The sequence below is a fragment of the Cajanus cajan genome, chromosome 2 (genome assembly GCF_000230855.2).
Source record: "Cajanus cajan strain Asha chromosome 2, NIPB_CcT2T_4, whole genome shotgun sequence".
NCBI classification, from domain to species: domain Eukaryota; kingdom Viridiplantae; phylum Streptophyta; class Magnoliopsida; order Fabales; family Fabaceae; genus Cajanus; species Cajanus cajan.
Genome location: NC_138518.1, coordinates 50,102,204 through 50,117,192, shown reverse-complemented (window position 1 = coordinate 50,117,192; position 14,989 = coordinate 50,102,204). Strand labels below are relative to the sequence as shown.

The following is a 14,989-nucleotide window of genomic DNA, read 5'->3' as shown; positions in this document are numbered from 1 at the left end:
AACTATTAATGAAAATATTAAATATGTTAAAATATGTGTAATTTTTTTCCTTTAAATTTAAAATTAATTTTTTTTAGTTTCTGAAACTTAAAAAAATTATTTTAGACACTCTATTCAAATGTTATCAGTAAACTTTAAAAATACACTCACATATTATTGATTTTCTTGCATAAAATCTATATTTTAATGTTATTTAATTGATAAAATATTACATTAAATTCAATTAATACTATATAATGTATAATGTATAGTAAATAAGAATTTTTTATATATCATAATATTAGATTTTGATGTCTGCATATCAGAATATTGATTGTTGTGTATCATAATATTGATTATGATTTGATTCTATTTGTATATTTTGTATTTGATTTAATTTTCTTTTTATTGTATTTTAATTTTTTATCCCTATACTTGGAATTAGCTTATTAATTAATTTAGGAGAAGTCATCATAAAAGTGGTTGGAAGGTTTGTATATATTTTCTTTCATTTTCTAATAAAGACAGAACAACAAAATCAAATCATTTATAAAGAGAATTATTATGAAAGAAAGTTTTCAAGTTTCACTAAAAAATTTGTGAAGGAAAGATTTAAATTTCACTCATAAAATTTATGAGAAAAAAATTTTCAAATTTCATTCATAAAAGAATTTTCAAATATATTTATAATATATTTTGAGATAATGAACATCATAAATATAAATATGAGAAGCTCATCTAAGTTAAAAAAATACAATCAGAAATAAAAAAATTAAATCAAATACATAATATACAAATAGAATCAATTAGAATAAATATTTTGATATACTAACAATTAATATTTTGATATGTAGAAATTAGAACTTGACATTATAATATGGTGTAGATTTTGATTTACTGCATTATTACACAACTTTTTAATTCAATTTATCATTGTCAGAAATATTATTATAATCTTGAAGGGATAAAATAAAACAAACTTTTTTTAAATTATTGAGATTAAAAGAATCAAATTTAAATTTGAGAAACTAAAATTAAATTTATTTTTAAATTTAAAAAATTGAAAACAAATTTAAACTAATTTAGTACATTGTGTTTTCTGACAACTCACTAGATGTGTGGTGATGGCAATTACACAAATCAAAATTCAGAACTTTACATTGACCACAGCTGAATGTTGATGCTAAACAAGTCATTCTCAGCCACATTTAACCCACATGCGACAACACAAACAAAACCAAAAACATAGGACCACAAATTCACAACCGTTAAAAAAGTGTAGAGAGAGTGAGATGGAATAGTACCACATTAAAGACAAACAACTTGTTGAAGTTCAAGATTACTACACCACCGTCCATACATTTACATGTGTCAGCTAAGGTTACAACTTAGCATTCCAATCACAATTCTCTCTATATCCTTAGTGATATAGAGCCAACCATTTTTATCAACACAATTAGATCCTCATACTCACTTATTTTCTCAATTTTTTTTTTCTTCTCTTATTTTCTCCCTCTCTTTTTCTCACTTTTTGAGCTAGCTATTCAAAGTTGGTGTACAAGAAGCAAGAGCAAATTGCAACTGTTCTTCCTGAGATGTCTGGTGTTCTTCTTTGGGTGAGTTGTGGACCCAAGGAGAACCCCATCTCCATTGTTGGTGTTGCAGGGAGAGGTGGGAGAAGCCAGAGGAGGTTTGGACTGTGCAATGGGATAAACTTTGCAAGTTTTTCACCTGCAGTTGCAGACCCTTCAAGATCCTCTGAGGAGAGGGTCTATGAGGTGGTGTTGAAGCAAGCAGCACTGGTTAAGGAGCAGAATAAGGGTACAAAGAGAGCTCTTAATTTGGACAAGCCAATAGAAGGAGATTTGACCAATGGAGATCTGTTGAGTGCTGCTTATGATAGGTGTGGTGAAGTCTGTGCTGAATATGCCAAGACATTCTATCTAGGTACTCTGTTATTTTGGCCTTTTCTGGCTTTTCTTGATAATTGTCTCTTGTTCCCACGAGTTTTTGCTCATTTTTAAAGTTCATTATTATATCAGTTACATTACATTTTATCTAGGTACTCTATCTTGTATTTTACTAATTGTTCGAAGTAACCCTTTCATGGTCTACTAGAGTTGGCTTAATGGTGGGTATTGGGACAATATACACAGAATCTTAATATTGCCATTAAAATTCTCATGGATCAAAAAAGAAGTAACCCCTTCATGGTTTTGGTTGATTATAGAGGAATTTCAATATTCACTTGCCTTCACTTTGTTGCAAAATGTTTACTATGATTGAAATGGTTTTTTTATTCCCAAGTCAGTGAGGGTCAAATGTCCATTCCATGCCTTCAAATGTTGGTGCTCTGTTTAATTGAAATGGTTTTTGTCAATTTGATTGGTTCATTGTGAATGGAAAATCTCAGGCACACAATTGATGACCCAAGAGAGAAGAAAAGCCATATGGGCCATATACGGTATGGGTGATTATCCTAATTGGCATGCTATCCGATAAGGGTTGTACATTTTTTTTTATTGTTTTTAAATTGAATTCACTTTGTGTATTGCAGTGTGGTGCAGAAGAACAGATGAGCTAGTGGATGGTCCCAATGCGTCTCACATCACACCAAAGGCTTTGGACAGGTGGCAGCAAAGATTATATGATGTTTTTGAAGGACGCCCTTATGATATGTATGATGCTGCCCTCTCAGATACAGTTTCAAAGTACCCAGTTGATATACAGGTAGACAAAAGCCCAAAAACTGGACTCTGAAATTGAAACTTTTACCTTTACAGCTTTCCTAGTTTGTTGGGATAATAAATCTTACTTAGATCAGACTTCAAACTAGTCAACGAGTGTTCAGATTCTGTGTCAACCATAGATATGGCCAAAATAGAGCTTATAGAAATTTATACAGTTCTCATTTAAGGTTTGTTTAGACAAACTTCTCTAGAAGTACTTTTAGAAAAAAATTAAAAGGAAAAAAATGAATTAAGCTTCTCCATAAGCTAAAATTAGCTCATTGATAAACTAATTTGTAAAAGTTATCTCACATTAACTTCTCCAAAAACTTATTTTTAATTTATACTTGAGATAGTTTTAACTTATGCAGAAATTTATTCATTTTTTTTTACCTGTTTTCTTTTAGAATTGTTTTTGGAGAAGTTTATCCAGATCTTTATACTCTAACTTTTGGAGTTGAGCTAAGTTCAGCTTAAATTCAAGATGGTGTCAAAGCTTGCCATAGATGTAAGATTGAGTCACCCTTAGTTGTTCGAAAATCTTCCCAGCCTTGCAGCTTTCCTAAAGATGTATAATTCTGAGGTGAAGGGGCTGTGCTAGGCAATCTTTTTAGGTTTAGTTAGCCCACCCCAAACTCAAGAACAAGGAAAATGGTGGTGCTTATAGCCACTAAACATGAAAATAATATACTTGCATGGTTCAGCTTATTTTGAGAAAATTGATTCTTTTTTCTTTCCCTCTTCATAACCTTTTAAGAAAGCTTAAAAAAACAATTATTTTTCCTGAAATAAGCGTTACCAAACATGCCAATTGTCTTAAAATACAAACCCCTTAAAAGTATTTGTAGAATTCAGTTGCTAGCTGATGACTGAACTGTTACGACTTGTAAGTAATAGTATAATTTAGAGTATCTAGTGCTCAATTATGTATAATTATTACAAGCATGTAGCAGCAATAGGTGTACTAGTTATTTTGATCTGCTAAAACTAATCCAAATTTCGATGAATTGTCTGTTTGAATAGCCATTTAAGGACATGATTGAAGGGATGAGGCTGGATCTAAGAAAGTCAAGATACAACAACTTTGATGAACTCTACCTTTACTGCTACTATGTTGCTGGGACAGTTGGCCTTATGAGTGTTCCAGTAATGGGAATAGCACCAGAATCAAAGGCTTCAACAGAGAGCGTCTACAATGCTGCATTAGCACTTGGCATTGCTAATCAACTTACCAACATTCTGAGAGACGTTGGAGAAGAGTAAGGATCTTCAAATACAACAATATACTGTATTTGAATCTAAATAGAGTAGTTAGAATTACACCTTGTAGTTTAAGTATTACTGACCTTCATACTTAAAAACCTCAATTCCGAGAAACTACATTGACAATCAACAAAAGAAGTTACCTTCTACAACTCAACTTAACTTATGACAGCATTTTATTTCAAATTTCAATTATCAATATAATTTGAGGAAGAACAATCTTCAAATTAAACCAAAAAAGTTATATGCTTCTCCTTTCCCAATGAGACTGATATAGTAACCATGTAAAACTATGATCTTTACTGAAAAAATTTCAAACATTTAATAAAAATGGTTTGTTTTAATTTTCAAGTCTGATTGGGTAATCTTCTTTAAAAGTACTTCTAATAGAAAAAATCAGAAAGTAAAAATAGAATAACTTTCTCCGTAAGATAAAATTAATTTATATATAAACAAGTTTGTAGAAGCTATTTTCTATTAGTTTTTTCAAAATCTTGTTTTTATGTTATGCAAGCTTATTTCAATTTTCCTTCTTAACTTTCTACTCCTAGAAGTACTTCTGAAAAGGTTTATAAAAAAAGACCCATCTTAAGAAAAGGAAGAGTTGTTTATTTTTTCTTTTTTCATTTTGTCCCATAAGCATTCAAAAAAATCCTGTTATCTAACTATTTCTTGTGTTTTTTTTATCATTACAGTTCTAGAAGAGGAAGAGTATATCTTCCACAAGATGAATTGGCACAAGCTGGGCTATCAGATGAGGACATTTTCAGAGGGAAAGTAACCGACAAGTGGCGCAATTTCATGAAGGGCCAAATACAAAGAGCAAGGATGTTTTTTGATGAGGCAGAGAAGGGAGTTTCAGAGCTAAACTCTGCAAGCAGATGGCCAGTGTGGGCATCTTTGTTGTTGTATAGGCAGATCCTAGATTCTATTGAAGCTAATGACTACAATAACTTCACTAAAAGAGCATATGTAGGAAAAGTTAAGAAGCTCTTCTCACTACCTGCTGCTTATGGAAGAGCACTTCTTGGCCCCCAAAACTTAACCAAAATGGTTACAAGAAAGGTCTAAAGTTGTTTCCATTGAGCATCAAATTGTTTGAGCTTGTAAATTCTGTTCACTAGAAATCACAAAGCTATAAACTCTTTAGTTTTTTCAAGTTTTAATTGTATACATCTCTAGTCCAAAATATTGAAGAGAAATCCATTCAATTTTCAGTTTGCAAGTAAATATTTTGTGTAAGATAATTATGTCTTATGTGAGAAAAATGTGATGTATAAAGGGCCTAATAAATAATTAATTAAATAATTAGGGATTAAATCATAAATGAGCTTAATGGAGCAATTTTGAGAATAATTGTTATTTGATGAGAATAACAATCTTTAGGGGTTATAAATATTCACTAATGTGAAACAAGATTCACATCCTGACAGAACGTATTCTCTCAAATCCTAGCCGAAAGATAGAAACAATAAAAAAAAGTCAAAGGGAGTGAAGTTTTGGTTCTTTTCTCAAGAAGATCAAAAGTACTCTAAGGATCAAAGGAGATTTTCGTTATAGAGAAAGGTATATACTATTTCTTATTATTATATGAGTATCATGAATTTTAAAGATCCTTTTAATTTTTTATAATTGATGTATTAGAAAATCATAAAACTTACATTTTGTCCTTGACTCTTCCCCAAACAACATTTTGATGTAGTTATTAAGCATCTATTTGGGTAAACTTATCAAGAAACACTTCAATGAGAGAAAAAATGGAAATGAAAAATGAAATAAACTTCTCTATAAGTTAAAATTAGTTTATAGATAAATTAATTTTTAAAACTTTTTTTTTCCTATTAGTTATTCTAAAATCTTATTTTTAACATAAGTTAGTTTTAATTTATGTAGAAATTTATTTTAACTTTTTTTCCTATTTCTCACCTAAAAATACTTTTGGTGAAATTTATCCGAACAGACATAATTATTATTTGCCTCACATGTAAAAAATATACTCTAATTTAATAAACATTCCATAACTTTGATGATATCATATTTAGTGATTGACTAATTCTACTATATCATGATATACTTGTTAATAATGACTATATTATTTATTAACAAAATGTATTAGTTAGTTTCTGACATTGAAATAGATTACTTGTAAGGTGAAAATAGATTAATCTGATCACTAACAGTCAATACTCATTAACAAGTTTATGAGATGAGTTCCATTTACATATGATTCAAATTTGTCAAGATTTTTCTGATTCATATAACTTCATCTGTAGTTGCTGTCGGAGAACATTTCCTTCCTCTCAACTACATTTTATTTTTCAAATCGAGTGGAGTACATATAGCTTGTTAGTTTTCGAGACAATGTTTTGTCTGAACAGTTTAGAAACACACACGCAGGTAATTGATTTAGTTAAGAAACACATATTTCTTTTATTTTTGTTGGCGGTTTAGAAACACACAATTAGTTTTTTTTTTTCTTGGAGTATCCACCGCCTATAGCAGTGACTAGGGATGGCAAAGTGGGTCGTGACCCGCGGGCTGGCCCACCAGCCCGCAAAAAAAATGGCGGGCCGGGCCTATCATTTCAACCCGCCAACCTGCCAAGCCCGCCCCGCCAAGCCCGCCAACCCGCCGGGTCAAATAGTGGGCCGGCCCGCCATAATCCGTCGGCCCGCATATATATATTTTTTTTGTTAATTTAATTATTTTTATGTTTATTTTATTCTGATGTAGAAGATGAGGATGAAAATGATAAAAAAAAAAGTAGAGACAACTTTTTCCAAGAGAGCTTCTAATATTCTTAAAATAAAAATTCAAAGTTAATTAATTGTATTTGAACTTGTTTTGTGGACTATCAAAAAATTTAGTTTATAAGTAATTTGTAAGTTTATAATTTAGTTTTGATTTTGGTGTAATTAGACTAATTTCTATTTGATTTTGTTCTAAGTTTGTAATTTGTTTTTGTTGAACATATATTATTTACAATATGTATGCATTTTTAATTTCATATGGTTGTATTTATTTATTTGTAGCGAAAAAATTTTATTTAAACATAAAATATCTTTTTTTTCATTTTTATTTATTTTTTATTTTTGTATGCGGGCTGGCCCACCAACCCGCCAGCCCGTCCTTATGCGGGGCGGGCCAGCATCCTGAGCCCGTTTTACACTGGCGAGCTGGCCGGCCCGACCCATTTTTGGCGGGCTGGGCCAAAACGGGCCGGGTTGGCCCGTTTTGCCATCCATAGCAGTGACTAATCTCCTCGCTAGTTTGCTGGGCGGATTGGAAACATTAAAGTTGATTAAATAAACTTTTAACGAATAAAAAAATATTACAATTCAAATAAATTATACAAATTAATTTTTGTTATAAAAAATTTATTATAACATTATTTATTTATTTATTTATTTATTTATTTTATTTCTCTCCATTTTATTTTTTATAAATCAAGCAACCAAATTTTAACTGCATTCTGACTTTCGTCAACTCAAATATTTTACTTGATTTTATTTTTATCTTTTTTTTTTCTCTATCAAACATAATCTTAGGTGTGTTTAGTAGAGGGGAAAATTTTTTCTATATATAAGAATTATGATTCTTAGAAATATCTAAAATCTATTTGATTACTCATAAATGTCCTCGAGAATATTTATATAGATTTTTCGAGAATTAAAAGTTTTTACCTTTAATTACAATAGTATACTCTTAAGTATATAAATACTTTTTTACAAAAATATCCTTTATAAAAATAACCTCATTAGATATATTTTTTTTTACTTAAATCTTATAATAAATATTACATTAAACTTTTTTTATGATCTAATTACTTTTTGAAGATAATAAAAAATTAATTATATATATATATAAAAATAATGTAATAATGTTTGCATTTAATAAAAATTAAACTATTTTAAAAAATTGATAATAAAAAGTTAAAAATATTATTAAATTCATTTTAACAAAAAAATCAATCAAAGAAAAATATTACCTTATAATTAAGAAGGTTAAAATTATATTATTTCATCTCATTTAAAATAAAAATAAAAAGTGTCATAAATATCATGAAACCTTAAAAAATAAGACAAATTTTAATAATATTATTAAAATTGTCAAGATCAAAAAATAATGAGATATAAGAAAGAGAGAGAAATCGGAAAGGATGGTGAGGAAAAGAGAGAGAGGGAGAGGGAAAGAGCTAGGAAGCATTGAGACACCTAACAATAGAGATATTGAGGTGTTTGACACTCCTCTGACATTAACACATAGTCGACATGCTATGCACGTGTTAGAGATATTTTTGCAGTGTCTTTTATTTTATGTAAATTTTTTTTACTTTTACATGACTCAGACACACCTTTAAACATAGTTTTAAAAACTGGACCGGTCATCGAACCGGTTAAGGTACTTGGTCAGTGGATCAAAGGTTGAACCGGTAGGTCATTAGTTGAACCACATGACTCGATTTTTATTTATTTTTATTAAAAAAATATTCATATTAAATATATTTTATACTTATAAATTTTAATAAATTCATATCTTATTTTAAATTTCAATTTTTCTATCTTATTTAAAATTATTTTTTTACTTTTATTTTGTAAAAAAATACATAAAAAATTACATGTTAAACGGTATATTAATACAAATTAAAAATATAAATAATATGTATATATATAATATGCTAGCAACTAATATCACAAAATAATATATGTAATATTTACATAGATATTATATTATTAAATATATAATTTAAAATTAATAATATACTATAAAAGTTATTTAAGTTGTATATATTGCAAACAAATATATTAGAACAAGTAGTCATTGTTATATTTAATAAGACTCCTTGCTTTTTCATTAAAAGATTCAATTTTCATTATTATTTTTGTGGTTTATGGTCCTTTAAAAAAATTTAAAAAAAAAAAAAGAAAAAAAAGTGGTTGAACCAGTTTGACCCGCTGGTTCACCGGTTGAACCAGAAAATTGACCGGTTCAATCCGGTTTAAAACGGGTCGACTGCATAACCGATCCAACTTAAGATTCGGACCGGCTGGACCACTAGTTCCCAGTCCAACCGGTCCGACCAGCCGGTTCGGTCCGGTTTTTAAATCACTGCGTTTAAATGTCTAGACATGGTTATTGACACAATTACTTTTTTTTTTTACCAGAATTAAAAATAGCCGTAACAAATAAAATTCTTATTTTCCTTTTTTAAGTATATTTTTGGGACTCTTAATAAAGATTATCGTAAGTTATCAGATAATTTTTTTTTTGAGTAAATTATGTGACACCCTCTACCCCATTATTAATATACAACAAATACAACAATAAAATATTTCTTTTCTTCTTTTTCTTTCTTTCTTTCTTTCTTTCTCTCTCTCTCTCTCTCTCTCTTCTCTTTCTCTCTCTAGGATTTCACTTTCTTACTGAATATAAAATTTTCACCCCCCTGCCCCTATTTATAGGCCTCCTGGCGCAACCGGAACGGCCCGTACTGATTTCGGAACGGCCCGTTCCGGATCCTTCAAACGTGGGCAAATTTCTCAACTGGAACGGCCCGTTCCAAAACCGGAACGCCCGTTCCCAAAAAGCAGAACGGCCCGTTCTGAAACCAGAACGGCCCGTTCTCAATCTCAGCAGAACGCCCCGTACTGCTTCCAGAACGGCCCGTTCTCCATACCAGAACGGCCCGTTCCAGGCCCGTTCTGGGTCTTTAAAAACAAGCATATTCCTTCTTTTGGAACGGCCCGTTCCGAAACCCAGAAATACCCTTGTCCCTTTATTAAAATTACGAAAATGCCATCAATAATTACGAAAATGCCATTATTAATAAAAAATATCCTTTCAAAGAAATTGGGGTGTTACAAATTACATGTTTAGGGTTTAGGGTTTACAAATTACATTACCCGTGCTTCAAAGATAAGGACATACACCATGGTCTCCTCTTATATTAAAATAAATAAATAAATTTATTTATCGTAACATCATTAAATTAAATTACACTTTACTTTTTTTTGAGAGATGCAAGTGTTACATTATCTTTTCTTCATATTTTAAATTATAGAATAAATTACTCTTTTTATCTCTTAGAGATATGAATATTATTATTATATTATAATATATAAATTAGAATATTTAACTTAACATCCTAAAAAATATTCATTAAAAAAATTTAAAATATGCTTTTAATTGAAATATATATTAAAATATTTTTAGTTCATTTATTATTTATTCAATTAAAAAAAATTATAAAGTAATTTATTAAAATAATAAATAAAATAAAAATTATACAATAAGTTATATATGTACACTTTTCTATATACATTAATTTATATATATATATATATATGCATTAAATATGTAATAATTATATTTTATTTAATTATATATTGGTAATATAAACATATTCATAAAAAAAACATTATGCTTAATATACATATTTTAATATTATATCTATTAAATAAGATAACTAATTTTTTAATCAGAAGACACTCGTTATTTAGATATTTCTTAAAATATTTTATTAATAAGGTTAATTAAATAATATCTTAAATTTATATATTACCTTAATGTAATATATATATATATATATATAATTGATATTATGTAATAAAATATTATTGTATTTAAATATTTTCAAAAATATTACATTAACAATATTAATTAAACAATATCTTATAGAGGTGTTTGATTTTATTATACTTATATATACATATATTTTGATAACTTTAAAAATATTTTGATAATTAAATATTTATTTTAAATATATAATTAATTTTAAAATTATAATAATTTGTGAAATAATAATTAAATATATAATAAAGAGATAATTATTTGTCTTTGTACCAAGAGATAAATTATTAAAGTGGTGTAACATCTATATTTGTCAAGAGTAGGAAAGTGTTTATTTTAATATAAAAAGTGAGAATAATTTAATATTTACATGTTTTTAGGGAATGTTAATGTAAAAGATACTTTGGTAATAATTTTTTATTTATTGAAAGTTAATGAAACTTTTATAGAAAATTAAAAAAAATGAGTAAAGTGTTATATATTAGAATCTTTCAAGGGAGAAGACTATAATTTTTAAAGTAATATGAGAGAGATATCTCTGAGAAAAGATAGGAATATAATTTATTTTTATTTTTATGTAAATCGACAAGTTTTAGTATTGTGATTTTTTTTCAATAATAATGATGTCTCTTAATCAGTATCGTAACCGAAATCACGACGGGATATGATGCAAAAATATTTTTCATGGAATTGTCACTAATATTTTATTTTAAGGAAAAAAACATTGGAAAACTTTTGAAAAATGATCTTTAAAGCTAAAATTGGGTTCGGGAGTCAATTACGCATAAAAAATGTATTAGCACCCCACACGCCTGTCTAAAAAAATCTGTATCTCTAAATTAAATGTGGAAAATTTTCTTTGTACTTATTTTGCCCCTATAAATATATTTTGTTATTCTCTAATTTTTATTATATTTTTTATGAAAGGGTCTCTTTCTATATTTTATTTATAAAAAAAAAAAAAACTTGCGTGAAGATTTAAGTTAACAAATAAATAATCATTAAACTCTCATAATAACGTTAAAGATAGAGTTAATGTTATTAATTTTTTAATATGTAATTTTATCAAAAGATAAAGACTTTTATTATTATTATTAAAATTTTAGTACAAGAATTTAAGTTAATAAATGACTAATCATTAAACCCTCTCATTTAAATAACATTAAAGATATAATTACTATTCAATTAATGTTATTAATAAATATTTTTATTTTCATAATAAATTTTATTTTACCTTATGCACAAAATCTTATGATAGCAAATAACTATTCTATAAACTTTTATGATTTACATGATATTAAAAATAAAAGTGCTACTCAATTAACGTTATTGGTTGTAATATATATTTATTTTTTTACATTTTATCTAAAGATGACAACTTTTAAAATTATTTTTTTAAAAAAATAATTTGTGCATAAGAGTTTAAGTTAGTAAATGGCTAGTTATTAAATCTCCACAATCAAATAACGTCAAATATAAGATTGTTATTCAATCGACACTATTAATTGTTGCGTAGTGTAACGACCCGCCGTGGTCCCTACACTTAGTGGAATCGCACTAAAATAGTGAACTAAGATAAATAATAAGATTGAATAACTTATAAATACAAAAACATAAAAAAAAGATATATAAGAATCATTAAGTTTTTAAGTATTAGGTATTTATACAGTTATCCAAACTACTATCTCCTAGTGCCGGTCAAGCATAAAACTGTTATCCAAGGTGGTAACTCTAACACGAGGATCAAACTTTCCGTCTCGCATCGGTCACCTCAACACCAAGCTAGCCCTGACCTGCTCCCATACCAAGTATGATTATCGCAGTCCCACCACATGGAAACAGAAGGGTAAGCTAGAGTTTAAAAAAAATCAATCATACAAGTACAGACAATAGTCTATACCACACAATCATCCAACTATCAATCATAAAGCCAAACACCACACACTTCATCATATTAACAATCATGCAATAAATGCATATCAATTATCATCACAAACGACCATACAGTTCAACATAAAAACCCAACTCATTCATACAACTTAGAAGCAACTTTAATACGACAACAACAATATACAACTTAATATTTAATGCGTCGTCACGCATGTACAACTAGGAGATCTCCAACAACTGAAGTTAAGCAGTCTAGGTGGCATAAACCTTACCGAATCTAACGTTTGACCTATCTCAACCAGGTCAGGTATAGTACAACTTTAGGAACTCCGAAGAGAACCAAGTATAGACAACAATAGGCGATTGCTCAGGTGTGCCACTTGGACTCGGAGGTCCAGTACTACTGTCAGGACAGAAGGGTTTGGGTATGAGCCTACCACGGCCTTGGCTAGCATCATCAATCCACATATGGAGTTAGCCCACCCACTATCCTCCAAGTACCATGCACCCTCCAGTACCTAGTCAAAGACTACATCTCTAACTAGATACCTTACTCAAATTGGTCATTCAACCATGACATGGATCGACTATTTCCATGTCGCTCACACAGTACCAAGGGATTCAACTTTAAAACAACTTTCAACTTTAAAACAACTTTCAACTTATCACTTTAGTACTATGTATCTCAACATCTGGCCGCTTGTAATCGGTATAGCTCGGCCTGGCCCCTATACCGTGGTCGCTTTATACATGTGTGCCTCGACCTTGCCCACACACGGGATCAACTAAGTCCTAAAGGAGAACAACACAACGTCCACTCCAATGGATAATTTCCCAAGGAGGGTTTTCAACAAATTGGGCTCTCAAAGCACCACAACTATCTCAATCCGCACAATGGGATGAGCAACTTCGAAAACATCTCCTCTAGTCCTAGTGATCAACAACTTATAATCACAACTTAATCAACTTAACAACTTAAACAACATACAACTTTTCAACTCATCATCTAAATCAACATTCAACTTGAACAACATAGTTTATCAGCATAACGACTCGTCACAAATTGTTTAACAACACATTTTAACAACACAACATCTCATTTCAACTTTAAACAACACAATCAACTCAACAACTTATTAGCTCAACTCATAATTTACAACTTAATCATCATAAAATAATATATTTTCAACACATGGTACAACATACAACTTTATAGCAACATACAACTCTATACTCAACATGCATCTCCATGTAATTATACAACTTCAGCAATATACAACATATTTAAAATTCATCTATAATGTCAACTGACACATAAACAACATAAATCAACTTAAGCACCCAACAACTCAACTATTTCAACAAAAGAACACCACGCATAAAGCTTCCCTAACTCTCCTGAAATTAAACAACCTACATTCTAGCTTCCCTCACCTGAAGATTGACTCAGATAGCCAAAAACTGAACAAAAGTAGAATTTCCCTTCGAGGCTCAACTCGGAACTTCAATCCACCCAAATCAAGCTTTCTAATCTGTATTTCAAGAAATGACAGAAGGCATTAGTGGTCTAGATAAGAAAAGGAATCATACAGAGAAATTTGGGAGAGAAAGGAGCTCACAGGCCCAGAGACCTTCTCTCTAAAACTTCTCTCTAAAAACTTGCATTCTTCTCACTGCCCACAACCCCTATTTATAGACATTCCGGAGTGGCCAGAACGGCCTGTACCGAATCCGGAACGGCCCGTTCTGCATCCCTTCATAATGTGCAAAAATCACATGCAGAACAGCCTGTTCTGGAACTCATCCAGAACGACCCGTTCTCCATCCAGAACGGCCCGTACTCCCCTCCAGAACGGCCTGTCCTCCACCCAGAACGGCCCGTTCTCCAACTAGAACAGCCCGTTCTCCCTCCAGAACGGCCCGTTCTCAACTACGATTTTCAGGTCAATTTAATAGTTTGGAACGACCCGTTCCAAATTGGGAACGACCCGTTCTGGGCTACTAAATCAGCCACATTTTTTTTTACGTTACACGTAGCGTTCATTTTTTATACAAAAATCACCATTGCAGCAAAATTTAAACTAAACAATGGTTAGTCCTTAAATTCTCACAATTAAATAACGTCAAAGATAACATTATTATTTAAATAACCAAGTAACATTAACATTATTGATTAATGCATATGATCATATTCTTAAAGAAAAAAAAAACACATTTTATTCCATACCCAGAATTCATGATATCACATGCTTATTTTATAAACTTTTATAATTTGAGTAGCATTAATTAAAGATACTTTGTTCAAATAATATTACAAATATTATGTATATTAAAACGTCATTTTTTTTACTAAGCTTTCGATAATGTACATGATAAGGATCAGAAAATACAAAGTCATGGTCTCTCATTTTCATTTTTTTTGCCATAAATTGTATTTGTAAAAAAAAAAAATAGTGATAATATAAAAATGAAACGAAATTGGGACGACCTATTTTTCTTAAATTTCCTTTGGATTGAACAAGATTCGGAGTAAACTTCCAACTCCTGATATAAGTCTA

General features: G+C 29.6%; 1 protein-coding gene across 1 annotated transcript; it reads left to right on the top strand.

Annotated features, from left to right (window-relative positions):
• The first annotated feature begins 1,396 nt into the window (after positions 1-1,396).
• LOC109815388 (phytoene synthase 2, chloroplastic) lies at positions 1,397-5,201 on the top strand. The gene is made up of 5 exons (XM_020380100.3): positions 1,397-1,926; positions 2,393-2,443; positions 2,537-2,709; positions 3,732-3,967; positions 4,667-5,201. Exons 1-5 carry the CDS (start codon positions 1,575-1,577, stop codon positions 5,040-5,042), a joined length of 1,188 nt encoding a protein of 395 aa, XP_020235689.1. The 5' UTR covers positions 1,397-1,574; the 3' UTR covers positions 5,043-5,201.
• Positions 5,202-14,989: the final 9,788 nt, after the last annotated feature.

Bases quoted from the DNA above. Each gene is read 5' to 3' on its own strand.
- LOC109815388 (XM_020380100.3), top strand. From the start codon at position 1,575: ATGTCTGGTGTTCTTCTTTGGGTGAGTTGTGGACCCAAGGAGAACCCC. The intron at 1,927-2,392 runs GTACTCTGTTAT...GGAAAATCTCAG, and splicing joins TGCCAAGACATTCTATCTAG to GCACACAATTGATGACCCAA. The intron at 3,968-4,666 runs GTAAGGATCTTC...TTATCATTACAG, and splicing joins CTGAGAGACGTTGGAGAAGA to TTCTAGAAGAGGAAGAGTAT.